Source organism: Rhinichthys klamathensis, unplaced genomic scaffold, assembly GCF_029890125.1.
Source record: "Rhinichthys klamathensis goyatoka isolate OS25496 unplaced genomic scaffold, OSU_Roscu_1.1 h1tg000450l_1, whole genome shotgun sequence".
Classification (NCBI taxonomy): Eukaryota; Metazoa; Chordata; class Actinopteri; order Cypriniformes; family Leuciscidae; genus Rhinichthys; species Rhinichthys klamathensis.
Genome location: NW_026606943.1, coordinates 92082 through 115000, shown reverse-complemented (window position 1 = coordinate 115000; position 22919 = coordinate 92082). Strand labels below are relative to the sequence as shown.

The 22919-nt window shown below is 43.8% G+C and overlaps 1 protein-coding gene across 1 annotated transcript in view; it reads right to left on the bottom strand.

The window, feature by feature from the left end:
* LOC130071650 (tenascin) overlaps window positions 1-22919 on the bottom strand; it is a 47886-nt gene that overhangs the window by 4275 nt on the left and 20692 nt on the right. Inside the window, exons 6-17 of the mRNA XM_056236511.1 lie at window positions 17328-17481; window positions 16970-17245; window positions 11294-11416; window positions 10331-10474; window positions 9758-9877; window positions 9516-9662; window positions 8784-8926; window positions 8563-8686; window positions 4947-5098; window positions 2756-2852; window positions 2337-2498; window positions 682-845 (exon numbers count right to left, since the gene is read on the bottom strand). Coding sequence (XP_056092486.1) covers window positions 682-845; window positions 2337-2498; window positions 2756-2852; window positions 4947-5098; window positions 8563-8686; window positions 8784-8926; window positions 9516-9662; window positions 9758-9877; window positions 10331-10474; window positions 11294-11416; window positions 16970-17245; window positions 17328-17481 — 1806 coding nt within the window. The remainder of the gene's footprint in view (window positions 1-681; window positions 846-2336; window positions 2499-2755; window positions 2853-4946; window positions 5099-8562; window positions 8687-8783; window positions 8927-9515; window positions 9663-9757; window positions 9878-10330; window positions 10475-11293; window positions 11417-16969; window positions 17246-17327; window positions 17482-22919) is intronic.

Genomic DNA, 22919 nt, shown 5'->3' with positions numbered 1-22919 from the left:
CGTTGAGGTTCGCCTCGTGGCAGTTAAGGTCACACACACACACACACACACACACACACACACACACACACCTGGTGGTTGGTGTTGGTGTTGTACAGCCCGTTGAGGTTTGCCTCGTGGCAGTTAAGGTCACACACACACACACACACACACACACACACACACCTGGTGGTTGGTGTTGGTGTTGTACAGCCCGTTGAGGTTCGCCTCGTGGCAGTTAAGGTCACACACACACACACACACACACACACACACACCTGGTGGTTGGTGTTGGTGTTGTACAGCCCGTTGAGGTTCGCCTCGTGGCAGTTAAGGTCACACACAATCACACACACACACACACACACACACACACACACACACACCTGGTGGTTGGTGTTGGTGTTGTACAGCCCGTTGAGGTTCGCCTCGTGGCAGTTAAGGTCACACACACACACACACACACACACACACACACACACACACCTGGTGGTTGGTGTTGGTGTTGTACAGCCCGTTGAGGTTCGCCTCGTGGCAGTTAAGGTCACACACAATCACACACACACACACACACACACACACACACACACACACACACCTGGTGGTTGGTGTTGGTGTTGTACAGCCCGTTGAGGTTCGCCTCGTGGCAGTTAAGGTCACACACACACACACACACACACACACACACACACACACACACACCTGGTGGTTGGTGTTGGTGTTGTACAGCCCGTTGAGGTTCGCTTCGTGGCAGTTCTTGTACCACCAGCCGCCCCGGTAAGACATGGCGCAGCGCGTGATGAAGGGCTGCGGGTCTCGGTCATGCGTGGAGAACGGGCGCGCGTTGTGGTATGACATCGCGTCGCCTGGCAGGAACACACACACACACACACTGTCATGAGTATACCATACTACACAAGTACAGCCTCATTCTTCCTATCTATATTGGCATGTTATAGCGAGAAAAGTGCTATATAAATGTAATGAATTATGGATTATTATTATGAGGTTCAGCGCGGAGTGTGTGTGTGTGTGTGTGCCAGACTCACCAGCTGTAGAGCTGAGTGTGTGTGTGTGTGCCAGACTCACTGGCTGTAGAGCTGAGTGTGTGTGTGTGTGTGTGTGTGTGTGTGTGTGTGTGTGTGTGTGTGTGTGTGTGTGTGTGTGTGTGTGTGTGTGCCAGACTCACCAGCTGTAGAGCTGAGTGTGTGTGTGTGTGCCAGACTCACTGGCTGTAGAGCTGAGTGTGTGTGTGTGTGTGTGTGTGTGTGTGTGTGTGTGTGCCAGACTCACCGGCTGTAGAGCTGAGTGTGTGTGTGTGTGTGTGTGTGTGTGTGTGTGTGTGTGTGTGTGTGCCAGACTCACCGGCTGTAGAGCTGTGTGTGTGTGTGTGTGTGCCAGACTCACCGGCTGTAGAGCTGAGTGTGTGTGTGTGTGTGTGTGTGTGTGTGTGTGTGTGTGTGCCAGACTCACCGGCTGTAGAGCTGAGTGTGTGTGTGTCTGTGTGTGTGTGTGTGTGTGCCAGACTCACCGGCTGTAGAGCTGAGTGTGTGTGTGTGTGTGTGTGTGTGTGCCAGACTCACCGGCTGTAGAGCTGAGTGTGTGTGTATGTGTGTGTGTGTGTGTGTGCCAGACTCACCGGCTGTAGAGATGAGTGTGTGTGTGTGTGTGTGTGTGTGTGTGTGTGTGTGTGTGTGTGTGCCAGACTCACCGGCTGTAGAGCTGTGTGTGTGTGTGTGTGCCAGACTCACCGGCTGTAGAGCTGAGTGTGTGTGTGTGTGTGTGTGTGTGTGTGTGTGTGTGTGCCAGACTCACCGGCTGTAGAGCTGAGTGTGTGTGTATGTGTGTGTGTGTGTGTGTGCCAGACTCACCGGCTGTAGAGATGAGTGTGTGTGTGTGTGTGTGTGTGTGTGTGTGTGTGTGTGTGTGTGTGTGTGTGTGTGCCAGACTCACCGGCTGTAGAGCTGTGTGTGTGTGTGTGTGTGTGTGTGTGCCAGACTCACCGGCTGTAGAGCTGAGTGTGTGTGTGTGTGTGTGTGTGTGTGTGTGTGTGTGTGTGTGTGTGTGCCAGACTCACCGGCTGTAGAGCTGAGTGTGTGTGTGTGTGTGTGTGTGTGTGTGTGTGTGCCAGACTCACCGGCTGTAGAGCTGAGTGTGTGTGTATGTGTGTGTGTGTGTGTGTGCCAGACTCACCGGCTGTAGAGCTGAGTGTGTGTGTGTCTGTGTGTGTGTGTGTGTGTGTGTGTGTGTGCCAGACTCTCCGGCTGTAGAGCTGAGTGTGTGTGTGTGTGTGTGTGTGTGTGCCAGACTCACCGGCTGTAGAGCTGTGTGTGTGTGTGTGTGTGTGCCAGACTCACCAGCTGTACCCGAGTATCCAGAGACTCTGATGGTAAAGTGTTTCCTTGCACTGTCAACGGAGAACGAGGAGTAACGAGCGTAAACGGCCTCGTCTCCGGCTCTCAGGTCCACTCTCAGGGCCACTGGACTCGCTTTAGTGAAGTTATGAAGCAGCTCGTTCCCTAAAGCAGGAGAAGAGCCGTCAGTCCAGCAGAGCACACACACACACACACACACACACACACACACACACACACACACACACACACACACACACACACACACACACACACACACACACACACACACAATCTCTCTCACACAAACACACACACACACACACACCATCAATCTCTCTCACACAAACACACACACACACAGCTGCTTAATGACACAGGAATGTGTGATATTTCAGATATTAACTGGTTTAGTCTCTCACCGAGCCAGAATTCCCCATCCAGCGCTCCGAATCCACTGCTGTATTCCCGCCAGCTCCTGAAGAAGTTCGTCTTCCCGTCCTTTCTCCGCTGAAACACCTGGACACACACACACAAACACACACACACACAGATAAAAGACGAGCCACTCTGCTAAACGGAAAATGTCAAATATTACTAGTTTGTTAAAGCAAACATTTCTATTACTGTCACTCATTCTGAACCGCTGGCGTGTGCTTCACATGAACCTCAAACACGCCGGTATTCCACCGGAGATAGTTTGCGGTTTGATATTCTGATTTATTTTAGCGGTGGTCCCGCAGTGCGGTGTCGTAGACATGCAAATAATATCTCATTTCGATATTCGTGATTTGTGAATTCGTGTAACGGGTTACTCCTGTCCGACATCAGTGTTTTTTTTCTTCTGAAATTTTATTTTAAATTGGGTATAGCTCCAAAAGTAGGTCACTTAGAAACCTGAAACCAGTGTCATCTTGACATTCTAGATTTGTGAATTTTCTCACAGCAAAGCTTTTGTCTGTAAACTGTTCGCTAAGTCCGCTAGACCGGAATGTTTTCATGTTTAACAATGTAATACCAAATTATAAAAAACACACACACCGCTGGTTTACAAAAACACTTGTTTTAGATTAAGCTTGATTTGTGAAAACTTTCACAGGACAGTTTGGGTCAGTTAACCCTTCGAAATGAGATATTATTTGCATGTCTACGACAACGCACTGCGGGACCACAGCTAAAATAAATCAGAATATCAAACCGCAAACTATCTCCGGCGGTGAACCCTGACTGACGTGCCATTCATCAACAGATCGTGTTTCTGAACGAGTCTTTAGGTGAAAAGACCATAAGAGCACATGAAGTGTGTCTGAAGACAGCAGCGCTACACACTCGCTAGGAGCGGCTTTTCTTCGTGGAAGTTTTGCATTTGTCGAGCTGATAAAATATTAAAACTCAGTCGAATCGATATTTTGTGTACAGTTATTTAATTACGCCATCCAGTATCGCGACTCGCTCTCTCTCGTTTCACACAAACGCGGCGGCGGCCATTTTGTGACTATTGTTTTGTTCACTGTTGGTTTAATCTGAAATCAATATCTCTGATCTCCATAATTATTAATGTGTTGAAATGCTGAGTAATAAGTGTTATGACCGTGTCTCTTAAATGTCCGTCTAGTTTGATCTCGCCGCTGAAACTGCTCTCTCCGCGAAGCTTTGCGTTTAAAGAGATAATACAATATTTCAACTCAGATCAATATTTCGTGTCTAATTATTTACTGAAGTATCCGTGTAATAAGCGGATAATCTACATCCAGCCGGTTGTTATCTCAGAATAAACCCTTCAGGTGTGTGTGTGTGTGTGTGTGTGTGTGTTATCTCAGAATAAACCCTTCAGGTGTGTGTGTGTGTTATCTCAGAATAAACCCTTCAGGTGTGTGTGTGTGTGTGTGTGTTATCTCAGAATAAACCCTTCAGGTGTGTGTGTGTGTGTTATCTCAGAATAAACCCCCTTCAGGTGTGTGTGTGTGTTATCTCAGAATAAACCCCCTTCAGGTGTGTGTGTGTGTGTGTGTGTGTTATCTCAGAATAAACCCCCTTCAGGTGTGTGTGTGTTATCTCAGAATAAACCCCCTTCAGGTGTGTGTGTGTGTGTTATCTCAGAATAAACCCCCTTCAGGTGTGTGTGTGTGTGTGTGTGTTATCTCAGAATAAACCCCCTTCAGGTGTGTGTGTGTGTGTGTGTGTGTGTGTTATCTCAGAATAAACCCCCTTCAGGTGTGTGTGTGTGTGTTATCTCAGAATAAACCCCCTTCAGGTGTGTGTGTGTGTGTGTGTGTTTTCTCAGAATAAACCCCCTTCAGGTGTGTGTGTGTGTGTGTGTGTGTTATCTCAGAATAAACCCCCTTCAGGTGTGTGTGTGTGTGTGTGTGTGTGTGTGTGTTCAGGCTGATGGAGACCTGATCCTGATCACCCTGTCGGGTTTATTCTGAGATAACAACCGGCTGGATGTACATGATCCCTTACTTAAAACTGAGCCAGTGTCATCAAGTCATCCCAGTCAACCACTGAATTATTCTTAAGTACAGAACGCTGAACTGCTCCCGCCTGTCCTCGCTCCGGATCACCGGATCACCGGATCACCGGATCGCTATAGAGCGGCGAGGAGCCTCGTACCGTCCAGCCGCCTCCGTCCGTCTCCATGTCACAGTAAACCATCAGAGCCTTTCCCTCCCGGCCCTGCGGAAACACATCCACGATCCCTGACTCCTGCGCTCCGTTCTGCTGCTCCTGGGAGCAATCAGCGGGAAACGGGAACCGGAGATTCCCTGAGGAGAGAGAGAGAGAGAGAGAGAGAGAGAGAGAGAGAGAGACCATGAAAACACATCCAGCTCAAGATCAAACAAACAACTGTGAAAATAAGATTTTTGGTGACACTTTATTTTGATGGTCCCATTTGAACATTCTAATAACTACAAGTAACTTTGCAACTACATGTCAACTTATTCTAAGTCTACTACTCTATTAACCCTCTAATGAGAGCTAGTAGAGATGGAGGTGCAATGCTACTTAAAGTAAAAAAAGGGACCATGAAAATAAAGTGAAACCAGACGTTTTCCACAGAAGGAGAATGCAGTGCATCCTGACTTCACAATAATAATCAGTAACGCAGTAACATTAATAAATGTTTTAAAGGGGACATATCATGAAAATCTGCCTTTCCCCGTGTGTAATCGCCGCTTCTGCCGACACAGAACACATGATCAGTGAAACCCAGGAACTCTGTTCTGGTGAGCCTTTCTCTGAGAGCATGACAAAAAATAAGCCGATCAGATTTCGCTCCTTCTGCCGTATGAAGAGGATCTTATTATAATATTCCTGGCCCTTAAGGCCCTTTCAAACCGGACGCGTAACGAAAAATCGAAACGGAAAAGCGAATAGTTCGCGTCAAATCCATTCACATCAGCCGCGACGCGCATTAGCGACGTTCATAGCTTCAACATTCCAAAACTATCACGCCGACAGCTGAGAAAACACGGACACTTCATCATCATCATCATCATCATCATCATCATCATCATCATCCAGTGAAGACGAGCTTTTCGTTTTCTTTATAAAGACAGAAAAGAAGGTTTTGTGTGCACCCAATCTTAAAGAACAGAGAGTCTGAAGGGGAGTATGCTAATCTTGTAAAGTAGCTCAAACTTTGCCACAAAGAACCGGCCAAAGTAAGGATTATGCATTAAACATTTGAATTGTTTATTAATAAACTAGTGTTTTCTGTCAGTTTTCGGTATGAGACGCGCGCCAGTTCACGCGCCGGCGCCTCCGTGTCCTAATTATATTGTCTACTATATTTGCTTCTTATTCCTATTAATCCAGGCAATTTGTTGATGAAACATTGATTAAAATTAAGATACAATTTATACAAAACGAAATTCACTTTAAAGAAAGGCTTTCTACAAAACAAAACTTAATAAGTGGCCAAAATTATGTCTGACCCCTTCCAAATGTTTTCGATATATTGGGCATCTTATGATCCTTACTCATCTCATGCGGTTCCCTTTTCATATAGATCATCAACATAGATGAAATAAAAAAAAAATAGCATTATATTATTTAAACGTATGTTTGAGTTTTTTAACTTATAGGCCTGTTTAAGCGTCACCGCTCTGCTTTATTTACGCACATGCTCTGGTGTGTGGCCTTTACATGCATGCAAAAATAATATGAAACAACCATGAATGTTGAAAATATTCTGAATCAATTATTTCCCTCCTAGTCAAAAATATAATAAATCATCAGCAAGCCCTTCATCAACTCGCCGGAGACACCAACTATCCCAGCTATTTTATCCCATGCCTCGTTCTTTTGCTGGTAAGAAACACCGTCGTGTCATAATGATAGAGTACGCGTGCGCTGAGATGCGGAATAGGCAATATAAAAATGCTGTCAGTATAAAAGGTTTCTTGTTTCAATGTATTGCTTGTTTTTAGTTTACATTTCATGTCCCAGATAGCACAAGTCTATTTGATGTGATGTTTACATCTGGAAGACGTATTTTTAAGAGTGTTTGCTCATCTGCAATACGTCTGACGTTTCCTGTCAGATGTCAAATAGACGTTTAGAAGACGTCTTTAAGATGTAATGATGTAGAATGCATGTTAAACTGACATCTTCTAAACGTCTATTTGATATCTGACAGGAAACGTCCTATAAACTTGTGGTATCTGGGGTTGTGACACTTCTCTTCTCTCGCACATAACGCTGCTACGTCAGAGCGGCCAAAGCGTCAACAAGCGTCACCTTTGTTTCCCTGTATGTGATTGGCCTTTTCTGTCGCCGCAAAAGTAAAAAAAAAATCGACATCGAAGCGAAAAAAAAGTCGTGTTTTCGCCGCAGCACATTCGCGTTCGGTGTGGAAGCACTCGTTACACACACAGCTGATCAAAAAATAAAACTATCGCGCGAATTATTCGTGCGTCAAAATCGCGTCCAGTGTGAAACGACCTTTACACCGTGTCCTAACTACACGCGACGCGATAAAATTCCAGCGACAGCAAGTGTGTCTGTTCACACTAGACGCGACGCGACTGTGAGACGCCACACGTCAATAAAAAATCACAGCCATTCAGAACAGCGTGTGGGCGGAGTCGCCTCGCATTGGAAATGGGTAAGGACATAATCAAATCAAGAAATAACATTATTAAAAATCAAAACATTAACAAAATATACTCATTGACTAATTTTGTTATGAAGTACAGTTGTATGTTTGCATAGAATTCAGTTTGAACACTATATTATATGCTTTCAAAATCTGAGGTAAATTATCCATTATCGCTTGTGGCACAGTAACCTATTTTTAACTAAATAAATAATGTGTACTCATAACCAGTGTAATTTCTTCATATGACAATCAGTTTGTTCGATCTTGTTCATAGGGAAATTCATATCCATCCCGTCGCTTTATTATGGATGGAAGGAAAATTATATTCAAACTCAAATGAAACAATATTCATGACACGCAGAACTTCCATCCAATGAGATCTCTGTGTGGGCGGATCTGTCAGCCGCGACATCGCAGAAATAGGAACCGTTTCTAAATTAGAAACTTCGCGTGTCGCCGTCACGTCTGGTTAGGACAAAAACTCTGATTAACATGGAAAAGATACCTTTTATCGCGTGTCGCGGCGTCGCGTCGCGTGTAGTTAGGACACGGTGTTAATCTGCACGTTCACACACACCAGCGACATTGGGTTCGGCGAGCGCCAACAGAGACCAGTTCTAACACACTGGAGAAGATCCAGCAAAGCCTGAAACTGTTCTGTGGTCGAGCACAGACGACACTGAACACTATTGACCAGAACATGTCAGCGCTGTCTTATAAACACCTCAGGAACTGTGGACACTTGTGGAAGAGTTCAACATGATGAGGAGATGATCAGTGTAACTCCACAACAACTACAGAAATGTCTCCGCTAACATTCAGAAACGTGTAAAAGTGAAGCTCTCCCTGAGTCTCTCCGTAAGGCTGCACTCGCTGCTGTTACTCCTGACTCTGGATCAGTGAGATTGGCCTGTGTTGTTATTGCCGGAGTCTCTGAAGCTCCGCCCTCTTCTGAACGGAGGCGGAGCTAACGCTCATTTGCATTTAAAGGGACACACACAAAAACGGGGCGTATCTGCTCACACCCAAAAAAGGGCAAATTTGTAATAACTGATCTGGTGTGGGGGAGCTCTCGGCCACACACACACACACACACACACACACACACACACACACACACAGTACCGGTGCTGAAGTCGGTGGAGACGGTTGTGGAGGAGCTCTCGGCCCGCAGGACAGCTGTGTATCGGGAGGACGGGATCAGCCGGCTCAGGTTCAGCTCCGTCACTGTGGGATCGACCGTCACTTCCTGTGAGGAACACACACACACACACACACACACACCATCTTACCACCGCAGCATCACTCACTCATCACTCACACTGATCACACGCTGGGTTTCTCACCTGGATCTCCTGGCCGTCTGTGAAGTAGCTCAGCTTGTAACCAGTGATGGCGGAGACAGGCGGTTTCCATGACAACAGTGCAGTGCGAGGCGTCACCTGACTGGCCTTCAGATCACGAGGACCTTCCACTGTTTTACCGGCACCTGCAACATACAGAGGATTCCAATGAGAAGCGATGTTTAGAACTATATCTGTATGTATAGTTATTTCTGGGCGTGTTTTAGTGAAGCGCTGCAGAGGTTCCGGCCCGACAGCACAGTGTGGGCTCAGTGCTCCGAGCTCGAGGCTATCAGCCCCGCCAGGCCCGTTTACAGCCCTGCTCGCACCAGCCCACTGAGGACAGTATCTCTGACCCCTGACCTGTGGTGACCCCTGACCTGTGGTGACCTCTGACCTGTAGTGACCCCTGACCTGTGGTGACCCCTGGCCTGTGGTGACCTGTAGTGACCTCTGACCTGTAGTGACCCCTGACCTGTGGTCACCCCTGACCTGTGGTGACCTCTGACCTGTGGTGACCTGTAGTGACCTCTGACCTGTGGTGATCCCTGACCTGTGGTGACCTCTGACCTGTGGTGACCTGTGGTGACCTCTGACCTGTGGTGACCTGTGGTGACCTCTGACCTGTGGACTTGTGGTGACCCCTGACCTGTGGTGACCCCTGACCTGTGGTGACCTCTGACCTGTGGTGACCTGTGGACCTGTGGTGACCTCTGACCTGTGGTGACCTCTGACCTGTGGTGCTGAAGCTTGCGGTGGCCCTGGAGCTGCTCAGATCTCTCAGTCGGCTCTGGATGCTCACGCTGTACCGGGTCGAGGACCTCAGCGCCTGCAGCTGCTCTTCTGCTGCGTTTCCGGACACTTCCATGGTTATCCCAGGGGCTGATGGAGGAAACACAGGAGGGTCATCTTTCAGCAATGCTGAAGTGTGTCAGTGCTTTCTTTTCTGACAAAGCATAAACCACATTTTAGCTTACCTGCGTCCGAGCTGTACTCGATGATGTAATGGTCGACGGTTGCCAGGGCGGGTCTCCATAGCAATAGCGCTTTACTGTCGGTGACGTTTATGACCCGCAGGTCTGTTGGAGGATCCGGCACTGAGGGACACACATGAGATTACCAACACTGATCGAGGCGCCCAGACAGCAATATAGAGTCGGCCCAGATCCGGCCCACATCTGGGAATCTGTGGAATCTGGGCCGGATCTGGGGCGACACCATGTTGCTGTCCGGGGAGTTATCCTGCGGTGACTTGAAGTTTGCTTTTGATCTGAGTGTCTGAATGGGGCAAAAGCTTTCTATGAAATGTTTGTGATCATGTTAAGGTCAGCCCTACAAACACACCAGTAAAGTAGTAGTCAGCATACATACTAGAAGAGTTGAACAGTCGTTGAGCAGATGCTTTTAATCCAAAAAATGTTCTAGTTAGTTTTATACTGTACAACATTTCAACCCACCAAATTAGTTTAGTTGCTGCCTTACATGTAAGTGTAAGCTGTGATTGATCAGTCTCACAGCTCCCCTGTACGGGTGTGTCTGTAATGACTCACGGGTGGTCACGGTGTCTGTGATGGAGTCGCTCTCGTCTCGGCCGAGCACCGACGCCACGCTGACCTCGTATGAGGAGCCGGGAGACACCGGAGCGAGATCCAGGCGGAGCGTCTCCGAGTCCACACTGACAGAGACCGGCTCACCTGCCGACACACACACACACACACACACACACACAGGGTTAGTAACAGCAGGTGCTTAAAGTCCCTCGGAAGTCAAAAGAGATAATTCGCATTTTTTATGGAATGTATATATCGGTTCCTTGTAATCTTGAATCAGAATAACTTCCCCTTCTCTGATGACGAGGGCGGGGCAACCTGTCACTCACATGAGATCAGCCAATACCAAACCACAACCATCCAATCATCCAATCAATTCCACATGGACAAAATCAAGCCCCGCCCACATTTGTTCTTGTTCCAGATGCGTTTCACTCAGATTTATATGAAAGCTTGTTTTCGCCACAGAATAAAACATTTTAAAACATAATTGTGACTTTTTATCTTACAATTGCGAGTTTGCATCTCAAAATTTTGACTTTATTTCTCAGAATTGCGAGATATAAACTCAAAATTCTTACTTTATAATTCACAATTGCGACTTTATATCACGCTATTCTGAAAAAGTCAGAATTGCGAAATGTAAAACTTGCAATTGTGAGATAAAAAGTCGCGTTTACCTTTTTTATTTTTTATTCTGTGGCGGAAACAAGCTTCCATAGATGTACGGCACAATAGGAAAGAAAAACACTACCGTTATTTCCCTTTCATGCTCAACCTTTTATGAAATGTTAATCACCAAGCTCAGGACGCCAAAATCAGTTTTACAGTCTTACAATTTATTCAACCCAAAATCATGCAATAACAGGACTGTGGGACACAAGCTGCCGTGAGTGAATGCGACGTGTGTTTCTAAAGGGATTTGCGCCTCTAATGCTCCTGTGAAACTGAGGTTTGCGTTACCTTCTTGTACGTGAGTGTGTGTGATCTTGAATCCGGACACCTTGCTCTTGGGTTTGGCCCAGGACACGGTGAAGGAGCTGTCGGTCACATCGCTGAAGACCAGATCCGACGGAGGCTCCGGGCCTGAGCGGGACATCAGACACAGCTCAGACACACAGACACAGAGACGGAAAGAAAGAGAAGAAGTTCCCAATAGAGAGTCCTCAGAAGAAAGGTCAAGGATAGGGAGAACAACAAATAACGTGAGGTAAAAGATGTAAGGATGAAAACAAAACCAGAATAAAACATCAAGCAGAACTTGTTTACTTGCATTCACAAGTCCCTGGTCTCTGTGCAAACCCTCACACACGGCTGTCTACGGGTTATTTCAGGGACAACATGAGTGTATATATGTGCAGTCGAAACATATATACAGTATATAGGCCAAGGCCTATACAGAGTCCACAGAAACCTGGCTGTTAATGACGGACACGAGATCCTGCACAGAAAACACAAGCATGATATGATGATGCTGCTCATTTCAACCTGGAGAGGAGAAGAAAAATGCAAAGATGAAATGAGTGAGGAAGTGAAGGAAACACGTGAACAGCCGTCAAGGCATGTCATGACAGAAGCACAGTTGTGTTGTGTGGGCCAACATGGAGCGGGTTACGCGAGCCGAGACTGAAGAGCACGGCCTTACCCTGATGGAGAACACATGAAGCTCTGGCTGACCTCAGCCTGGGTGAGAGAAGACCAGCGCTGGTGAACATGTGTCTGTCATTAGATTATACTGATCCCTCAGTTTGTAAGATGAACAAAATCATATTTACAGTGATGCATTTGCCAAGGTTTAAAAGCAGAAATGTGAAGCTGGCGTTTTTGTTACACCATCAAATAAAGAATTGTGTTTGAGAGAACCGAACAAAATGATTGAAAATTGTGCCATATTTAGAATAGAAATATCATCCTTATGTGTGGATTCAGCTCAGATCTGATGAAATCATCACGCAGGCTGTGTGTATTGATTCTACACAACTGTTATTTCACGCACAACATGTGATTCATTCAGTTTGATTTGTCTTCATTTTTACAAACAGAAGGACAAGCTGAAATTATTTTGGCAATCAATAGTTTCTAACCCAGAGTATGAACTAAAGACATTGCTTAGTCATTACATTAATCAGTAGTAGCTCTCATATCAGAAACAAAAAAAAAGATCAATTAACAAAATGTAATGTTAAATTAATTCAACTTATCACTGATACACTACGGCCGTAATAGTTAAAGTGTATTTGTATAATCTAATGTTAATGTTAGTTATGAACAGTTAGTTATCACCAAATGAATGAGACAATGTTAAGGTGAAACTAATGAACAACTCTTTTTTGTTCTGTTGATATTCAAGACACACATTTGCCTGATGAGAGTGTGTGTGGACGGACACACTGACACACAGTACATTCTAGACTTCATTATTTAGCATGCTTGTTTCTCTTAACTCTTTCCCTGACAGAATTTATTTTAAAAAAAGTTTGCATCATCATTTTCACTGAACTTTCATCATGGCCCCAGAATGTTTTGTTGTATCTGAGCAGAGCCTCTGCTTTAAAAAAAAGAAATCTCGCATTATGATTTATTTTTTATCAACACTTGAATGTGGGTAATAAAAAAAGCAACATTTTGCATAAAAACACAGTTCGAGTCGATCGAGTCATCAACTCCTCAAAGCTTCAGTCGTTAACTCTTCCTAGTCCAACAGTTCATTCAGGAACATTACGCAGCTTTACATTTATAGCTGTTTAATGTTTGATGGTCGTGTTATTTTACATGTGTTTTGACCCTGAGGTTCAGTATTCGTTCAGAAGATGTGTGATAGCGCCCCCTGCGTGTAACAGTGAAATCACGGATAGCCACAATACTCTCACACAGGGAAAGAGTTAATGTGCTGCTCAGTGTGTCCACACACACCGTCCACAAAAGACCAAATGCACAGGGTTAGCACATATGAGTGTTATACTCGTACATGTATTAACATTTACACACTGCATGAATCTTAATCAAATCTTTGCTTTGATTAGAAGCTCCTGATAGGCAAGAGTGTACGGGACACTGAACAGCAGGGAAAGCAACGGTGCCAAGCAGTGAAACTGAAGACATCCGCTCAGAGCATGTACAGATTAAGGTTTAGCAGTGTTGGCTTCTGGTTTTGAGTACCTGTATGAATGATGAGGTTGTGAGTTTTGGAGCGGAACGCAGGTCCCTTCCCAAAGATGGACACAGAGTAGCGGGTCCGCGGGCTGAGGTTGGTCATGTGGTGTGAGCGGGCCGACCCCGGGAGAACCGTAGTCGTGTGTCCGACACTCTTCTTCATCTCTGCACTCGGTGCAGTGGGTGCGGGTTCATGGACTGCAGCTTTGCCTTTGCTCAGACTGTTTCTCTCGGCTAACCCATCATCAGCGTCTTCCTCGCCGTTTCGTTCGTTTTCTGGTCCGAGCTCGGTTTGAGTGATTATGAAGTGTTTGAACTTGTCCTCCGGAGCAGCCCATGTCAGATCCAGGCCTGTGGACGAGGCGTTGACGACCCGCACATGCTCGACCGAGCCGTCTGAGTCGCTCAACACATTCTCCTGGGTCTCATTATCCACTTCCACTAGATGGTCTGTGGAAAAAGAGCTATCGGAGTTGCCTTTTCCATACGGACTGATGTTTGGGCCCACTTGAGTGGTACCACTGTGTTTTATTTGGGAATGTGTGCTGGCGGCCCCATCGGTCCTGTTGATCCCTGCATTTGGTCTAATCCTAACTCTAGTGTTGTTCTCAGTAGCCGAGGTTAAGGCAGGTTTCACAGGTCGGGTAGGACTGATGGTCCTGTTGTTCCGCATAATGGGTTTTGAAGGGAAAGCTCGTCTCATGGGTCCTCGGGAAGGGTGTTGAGGCGGCTCCAGAACGGGCCTTGTGCGGTTCTGAAAAGGATTGACATTGGGACGACGAGGAAAGGAACCCCTAAAAGACGTCCGCCGAAACGGCATCACATCTGAGGCTTCAATGCCGGTGTTTTTTATTGCAGAGTCTTGTTTCGAGAGGAATTTGACTGGTAATGGAGTTGTGTTCGGGAGTTCAGGACTTGGTTCCTGGATTTCTCTTGTGGCTGGAAATCTTGAAGTTGACACTTTCGTCTCTACAAGGTCTTCTTTTGGAAAACCGGAGGCAACTGAACTAGGCCAAGATGGACGCTTCTCTTTTTGCACCTCTAAAGATGATGAAGAGTACGGCGACCTAAAAAGTGTGTGTTTTGGCCTAGTTGGCGGTCTGGGGATGGACAGTGAAGAAGCCGGGATAGGGTTTCTTCTCGCTGCTCGTTCTGCTGTCGGCGGGTCTCTCGCCGTATGTGGATTCCCCGTCTCAGGCCGAGCTGATGTGGAGACGCGAGGAGATGTGCTGGCGAAGGACAGTGTCGTCTCAGGACGTCTCGTTGAATAGGGAGTGGCATTCGCATTATTTTCATCCACCTCTTCATCAACTTCCACTTCTCCTTCTTGCTCCTTCACACTCCTCCTGGCCTCAGAAGTCTCCGCTTTAGGTTTAGTCTCGTCCATGTCATTGACTGTAGACTCACCCGTCAGAAGCTTGTGTAAGAGCTCGTTTCCGTTCACATGGCCAACTATAATGTTCAGGTTTTTCGACAGCACATTGCCATCGGACATGTTCCCATGTATCCTCCTGTACCCGACCAAAACCTTCCGGACACATTTTGTCCCATTTTTATAGGCTGTCAGGTTTTTTTCTGTTGTGATTATCGGCTCTTCGGTTGTGAAAGGCAGTGGGGTGGATGTGTGTTTGTGAACGCTGGATCTCGGGGTCTCGACAGATTCCCTTCTAAACATGGTTTCGATGTTCCCCTTCTGAGATCTTGTCTCTTTCATGGTCAGTTCCAATGGTTTGCCACCAGAAACAGGATAAGCCGAGTCGACATTCGGTGTTACTGACCGATTTGAAGAAGGCACAACAATTCCCCCTTTCACTCCAATCTGGGAGGAATTGAAATGTTTTACTCCTAAACTATAAGGTCTTCTTGTGATTTCCGGCTGTGTACCGGGTTTGGGAAGCATCCCATGCATTCTCACGGGCAGTGGTCTTTTTTGCCCTGGTCTAAGAAGTACGCCTGGTTTGAGTCTGCTGGTGTTCCCTGTTCTTTCTGAGTTTTCAACCTTTCCTTTAGTCACCTGGCCGCTCAGCGCTTGCTTTCGCAGGACGAGTGTTGTGTTTGTGAACCTCGGTGTCTTTTCTCTGTTGTTTCCAGGCTCCACGTCCACCTGCACGTTGCCCGTCCTCATGGTCATCCTGGTTTCAGGCACTGAGACATTCCCTAAAGGCACGAATCAAGTGTAAAATTTGGATGCTAAATTAAACGTCCCAGCTGCAAATGGAAATCCTGTTAAAAGAAAGGTGGTGTTAATGCAACAAGTTAAGTCAGTTATCCAAACGATTCTGGCATTGGGTTTCCAGTAAATGCAGCATCAGGTCCACTTTAAGTCCTATAGAAAACCGGGGAGGTTTTTATTTTCTGCAAGAAAGAAGAAAAGGTAAAAGCTTCCTGAAGAAATAGAAAATGTGGCATTGCTGGTTAGAGTGAAGATTGTGCGTGTCGGGGGAATCATTCTTCACAATAAAACAGAAGAGAAAATGTTCCAGTCATACACATTTACACGAGGCGAAACAAAACTCTTTGCCTCGCCACAAATAAAACTCAATTCCAATAGCCTGGACATTTCCAGAGTGAGGTCACTGGTTTGTAAAGACTGGCTGGTCTACACACGATCAGTGCGGGGCTCGTCTGAATTCACATCATCTGGTAATCTGATATAAATACGTTTAACTCTATGATGACTTTTCCTTGTACTCTCATTACCTGTTAGTCCTGCTGTAGCATCTACGCTTGACATGCAAAGGGGCCTGGACTCGAACCCTGACCAAATATCAGCGCTCTCATTAGTCGGTAAATAGCAACATTTGATTGTCAAAAATTCCCAATTTCTGGATTGTCAGATACAACGTCTGGTAAAAATATTAACACAATGCAGACATACATTAAACAAAGTATATTCATAAGTGCCCAAGTTGTATGGTGTGCTAACGGAGTCCACATTTAATTAATTTAGAAATCATATTTGTAGGCCCGGAGCTGGACAGATGACATACACTAGGCTGTGTGATGTCAATGTGTGATGTCATTGTGTGATGTCATTGTGTGATGTCATTGTATGATGGCCAGTATCGCTCACAGCCTTTTCGTTGCTGTTTTCCATCTGCCAATTACTCGTTTACAAATGAAGCACTGGTTACTGGGCAAACTAAACAGATTATCTGCTTTTTTTTTTTTTTTTGCCGAACACAGATTTCCTTCCATTCCATTTCAACAAAAACACCTTCCTAAAAGGATTTCAATGTCATTTACTGGAGAAGCACAATGACAGAAGATATTAAGTCTTGTTTTCTGAAAAGATTAGTTTGTGCTCAAATCAAGAAGGTTTTGACCGTCCACAACTCTTTATACCTGCTCATGTTACAGACATTTTGCTTTAATATTTGCTGTAACAAGTTTGAAGTCACACTGCCATGTTCCCCATCATTTTGTGAGCTGTTAATAAGAATGTATGTTCAGTTTCACGCTATAATTGATCACCCTGAGACTCACCAGGAGTGGCCTGTACGGTTGCTGGCCGGCTCCGAACACTGCCTCTCTCTGCCACCAATGAGATGTCATACAAGCGTCCCGGTTGCAAGCCCTGGATCCGGGCCGAATCCCTCTCCGGCGCCAGGATCATCTCCGGGAGTCTGACGGATCCTTCCGTCTGATTGGGTGCAACGGAGAGGACGTACCTGTCAATCTCCCCCTGCGCCTTCTCCCATTGGACAACGACTGTTGTGGTGCTCGTCTTCACAACGTGCAAGTCTTTCGGCCCGGAGACCACTGTCCACAGATGAATGAACCACTAGTTAAAAACCTACTAGACAGGCTGTTGCTCTATTCTGTTGTGTTTGCATGGACTCACATGTGGTGAACTGTGTTGTGCTCTCCGTTCCCATCATGCCATCCTTCTCTCCAGTAACACTGACCATGTATTCCTGACCGGCGGCCAGTCCAACCTGAGTGTATGTGTTCAGTCTTCCGCTGATCCGGGAGATTATTTTCTGATCCGTTTCTTTCTGTGGAGAGAGAGAGAGAGAGAGAGAGAGAGAGAGAGAGAGTAACTTGAGAATAAGGGTGCCCAACAGGCCAAAACAAACTGCAAAATATTAATTGCATAAATACTGATATTTTCAGTATGTTGTGTTACTTATTTAATATTCCTTTAATATTCGGCCTGTTCTTCATTTACTGCTGTGATACAAAGAATCTATAGAGTGACTTCATTTATATTCTGTTTCAACACAAACATGAGACTTTGTAAGTATTGTATGAGTTCACTGCAATAAATGATGTTCTTCCTCAGTGTTTCTGTCTTGTTTTCCAGCACAAATATCCAAACATTCTTAAACCAAGATACATTTACTGGAGAAGCAAAATGATTGAAGATATTTAGTCTTGTTTTCTGAAAAATATCATGAAAATGAAGTGAGTTTGTGTTTAAAACAAGAACAAATATCTGTCAGTGGAGTCAGAAAAATAATCTAGTTTTCCCTTTGAATGAAGTTTATTTTTCTGACTACACTGACAGATATTAGTTCTTGTTTTAAGCACAAAATCACTATCTTGACCTTAATATCTTCAATCATTTTGCTTCTCCAGTAAATATATCTTGATTTAAGAATGTTTAGATTTTTGTGCTGAAAAACAAGACAGAAACACTGAGGAAGAACATAATTATTTTTGCAGTTTATGAACAATGACAGTTTCTTCCAGCATAAATAATGATTCCGTCTGTAATTGACACAATCCCGTCTCAGAAAGTCACGGCTTGAGAAAGTAAAGGGTTTTCCTGTGGCAATTCCTGCTTGATGACAGAGTTCCTGAGTTAAATTTCAGTAATACATTCTTTAGCTAAAGGCAGCCAATATTTTACAGATTATTAATCCTAGAGTAATATTTAGCTCATATCTTGGCAAAGCCTCTCTCCAGCTCTTTATTAGCCCTGAATTCAGTTTCAGTCCTCATTGCCAGTTCGCTGGTGTTCTCCAGTCTTATTTCTTATAATAACCATAATTGGGTCCAGGGACGGACTGGGGCTAAAAAAACAGCCCTGGACTTTCTCCCAAATAGGCCCATCATCCAGCCATTCACCCCTAGCCACTAGGATGTCCTGATACTATGCCACAATACTGTAACCTATATCAGACAAGGTATTCACAGCAAGTAATATCTCAAAAACAATGATGACAATTGGGGTTTTGTTTATTAATGAAGCCTCAGTCTTCAAATAAAAAACAACAAAATGTACAATGCCATAATATATGCATTGAAAATAAAATACAAATAATGAAATGTCACTGGCTACAGAAACCCTAATTACACAAACTTGTAATTGTAAAACATATAGTTACTATATACCAGGGGTCTCCAACCTTTTTGTGAGCGAGGGCTAAAGGGATAAAATAATCTAGAAGGGCTATACTCAAAAATATTTATTATACATATAACATGGTGGTGTTTTTTTACCTTACCTTTACCTTTACTTTTAACTTTAACTTTTTTACTTTTCACCATCATATGCGAAATAATAAAATATCTTGATATTCTGGTTCAACAATTCCTGAAAAATTTGTAATATATATATATATATATATATATATATTATTCTCTAAAAACCTATTGTAGCATAAACATTTAGTATAAATATTTAATGCAAAATAAATAAATAAACTGCCATAACTTCTAAACAAAAACATTACTGCATTACATTGAATAGCCTACATTTATAGGCCTACATGACTATTAATATAACAGCATTTTTAATATGAATACAGGCACATTTCTGCCAAAAAAATTGTTTTACTAAGTTACAGTTAATTCATAAGTTGTGGAGTGAAATGTCTTCTAACTGGTTTGTTCTTGGAACAATGTTTCACCTGTTTTTCTGCGTCAAGATGTTGAGAATATCAGCGCTGTTTAATCTGGCTTTTAACTAGCTTAAATCACAGCCATCTGTGGGTTTATAATAGAGATGGAGAATTCTGCACATAATTGAAATGCTTCTCAGTGGATCGCGCAACTCTGTGTAATAATGTTCGCGTGATCGAGATCAGTCCGCACAGCTGCTTCGGCCGCGATCGCAGTTTTTTTGGGCCGAGCTGATAATGCTCCGCGCTGGCATCCAACTTAAAGGTGCATTGCTGCCACCTACACTACTGGAGTGTGAAATAGATTAGTGGGGGGGAAAAACAGGTGATGACTGTGTGTGTGGCGGGTGGTGGCCGTCCTGGAGTACCGGCCGTTCTGTGATACTCCAGATCACACAGATGGCCAGTCCGCCCCTGATTGGGTCCAGCCGAGAGCCGGTGTGTCTACAGCTTATCTAAAGACACCAAGCAGGTTATTATAGTGTTGGTTATTATAGCCTGTGTTGGTTATTATAGTGTTGGTTATTATAGCCTGTGTTGGTTATTATTGTGTTGGTTATTATAGCCTGTGTTGGTTATTATAGACTGTGTTGGTTATTATAGCCTGTGTTGGTTATTGCAGCCAGTGTTGGTTATTATAGCCAGTGTTGGTTATTATAGCCTGTGTTGGTTATTATAGCCTGTGTTGGTTATAATAGCCTGTGTTGGTTATTATAGCCTGTGTTGATTATTATAGCCTGTGTTGGTTATTGTAGCCAGTGTTGGTTATTATAGCCTGTGTTGGTTATTATAGCCTGTGTTGGTTATTGTAGCCAGTGTTGGTTATTATAGCCTGTGTTGGTTATTATAGCCTGTGTTGGTTATTATAGCCTGTGTTGGTTATTATAGCCTGTGTTGGTTATTATAGCCTGTGTTGGTTATTATAGCCTGTGTTGATTATTATAGCCTGTGTTGGTTATTGTAGCCAGTGTTGGTTATTATAGCCTGTGTTGGTTATTATAGCCTGTGTTGGTTATTGTAGCCTGTGTTGGTTATTATAGCCTGTGTTGGTTATTATAGCCTGTGTTGGTTATTGTAGCCAGTGTTGGTTATTATAGCCTGTGTTGGTTATTATTGTGTTGGTTATTATAGCCTGTGTTGGTTATTATAGACTGTGTTGGTTATTATAGACTGTGTTGGTTATTATAGCCTGTGTTGGTTATTGCAGCCAGTGTTGGTTATTATAGCCAGTGTTGGTTATTATAGCCTGTGTTGGTTATTATAGCTTGTGTTGGTTATTATAGCCTGTGTTGATTATTATAGCCTGTGTTGGTTATTGTAGCCAGTGTTGGTTATTATAGCCTGTGTTGGTTATTATTGTGTTGGTTATTATAGCCTGTGTTGGTTATTATAGCCTGTGTTGGTTATTATAGACTGTGTTGGTTATTATAGCCTGTGTTGGTTATTGCAGCCAGTGTTGGTTATTATAGCCAGTGTTGGTTATTATAGCCTGTGTTGGTTATTATAGCCTGTGTTGGTTATTATAGCTTGTGTTGGTTATTATAGCCTGTGTTGATTATTATAGCCTGTGTTGGTTATTGTAGCCAGTGTTGGTTATTATAGCCTGTGTTGGTTATTATAGCCTGAGTTGGTTATTATAGCCTGTGTTGGTTATTATAGCCTGTGTTGGTTATTATAGCCTGTGTTGGTTATTATAGCCTGTGTTGATTATTATAGCCTGTGTTGGTTATTGTAGCCAGTGTTGGTTATTATAGCCTGTGTTGGTTATTATAGCCTGTGTTGGTTATTGTAGCCTGTGTTGGTTATTATAGCCTGTGTTGGTTATTATAGCCTGTGTTGGTTATTGTAGCCAGTGTTGGTTATTATAGCCTGTGTTGGTTATTATTGTGTTGGTTATTATAGCCTGTGTTGGTTATTATAGCCTGTGTTGGTTATTATAGACTGTGTTGGTTATTATAGCCTGTGTTGGTTATTGCAGCCAGTGTTGGTTATTATAGCCACTGTTGGTTATTATAGCCTGTGTTGGTTATTATAGCCTGTGTTGGTTATTATAGCTTGTGTTGGTTATTATAGCCTGTGTTGATTATTATAGCCTGTGTTGGTTATTGTAGCCAGTGTTGGTTATTATAGCCTGTGTTGGTTATTATAGCCTGAGTTGGTTATTATACCCTGTGTTGGTTATTATAGCCTGTGTTGGTTATTATAGCCTGTGTTGGTTATTATAGCCTGTGTTGGTTATTATAGCCTGTGTTGATTATTATAGCCTGTGTTGGTTATTGTAGCCAGTGTTGGTTATTATAGCCTGTGTTGGTTATTATAGCCTGTGTTGGTTATTGTAGCCTGTGTTGGTTATTATAGCCTGTGTTGGTTATTATAGCCTGTGTTGGTTATTATAGCCTGTGTTGGTTATTGTAGCCAGTGTTGGTTATTATAGCCTGTGTTGGTTATTATAGCCTGTGTTGGTTATTATAGCCTGTGTTGGTTATTATAGCCTGTGTTGGTTATTATAGCCTGTGTTGGTTATTGTAGCCAGTGTTGGTTATTATAGCCTCTGTTGGTTATTATAGCCTGTGTTGGTTATTGTAGCCTGTGTTGGTTATTATAGCCTGTGTTGGTTATTATAGCCTGTGGTTATTATAGCCTGTGTTGGTTATTATAGCCTGTGTTGGTTATTATAGCCTGTGTTGGTTATTATAGCCTGTGTTGGTTATTATAGCCTGTGTTGATTATTATAGCATGTGTTGGTTATTGTAGCCAGTGTTGGTTATTGTAGCCTGTGTTGGTTATTATAGCCTGTGTTGGTTATTGTAGCCTGTGTTGGTTATTATAGCCTGTGTTGGTTATTATAGCCTGTGTTGGTTATTATAGCCTGTGTTGGTTATTGTAGCCAGTGTTGGTTATTATAGCCTGTGTTGGTTATTATAGCCTGTGTTGGTTATTATAGCCTGTGTTGGTTATTATAGCCTGTGGTTATTATAGCCTGTGTTGGTTATTATAGCCTGTGTTGGTTATTATAGCCTGTGTTGGTTATTATAGCCTGCGTTGGTTATTATAGTGTTGGTTTTTATAGCCTGTGTTGGTTATTGTAGCCAGTGTTGGTTATTAAAGCCAGTGTTGGTTATTATAGCCTGTGTTGGTTATTGTAGCCTGTGGTTATTATAGCCTGTGCTGGTTATTATAGCCTGTGTTGGTTATTATAGCCTGTGTTGGTTATTATAGCCTGTGTTGGTTATTATAGCCTGTGCTGGTTATTATAGCCTGTGTTGGTTATTATAGCCTGTGTTGGTTATTATAGCCAATGTTGGTTATTATAGCCTGTGTTGGTTATTGTAGCCTGTGTTGGTTATTATAGCCAATGTTGGTTATTATAGCCAATGTTGGTTATTATAGCCAATGTTGGTTATTATAGCCAATGTTGGTTATTATAGCCTGTGGTTATTATAGCCTGTGGTTATTATAGCCTGTGGTTATTATAGCCTGTGTTGGTTATTATAGCCTGTGTTGGTTATTATAGCCAATGTTGGTTATTATAGCCTGTGTTGGTTATTGTAGCCTGTGTTGGTTATTGCAGCCAGTGTTGGTTATTA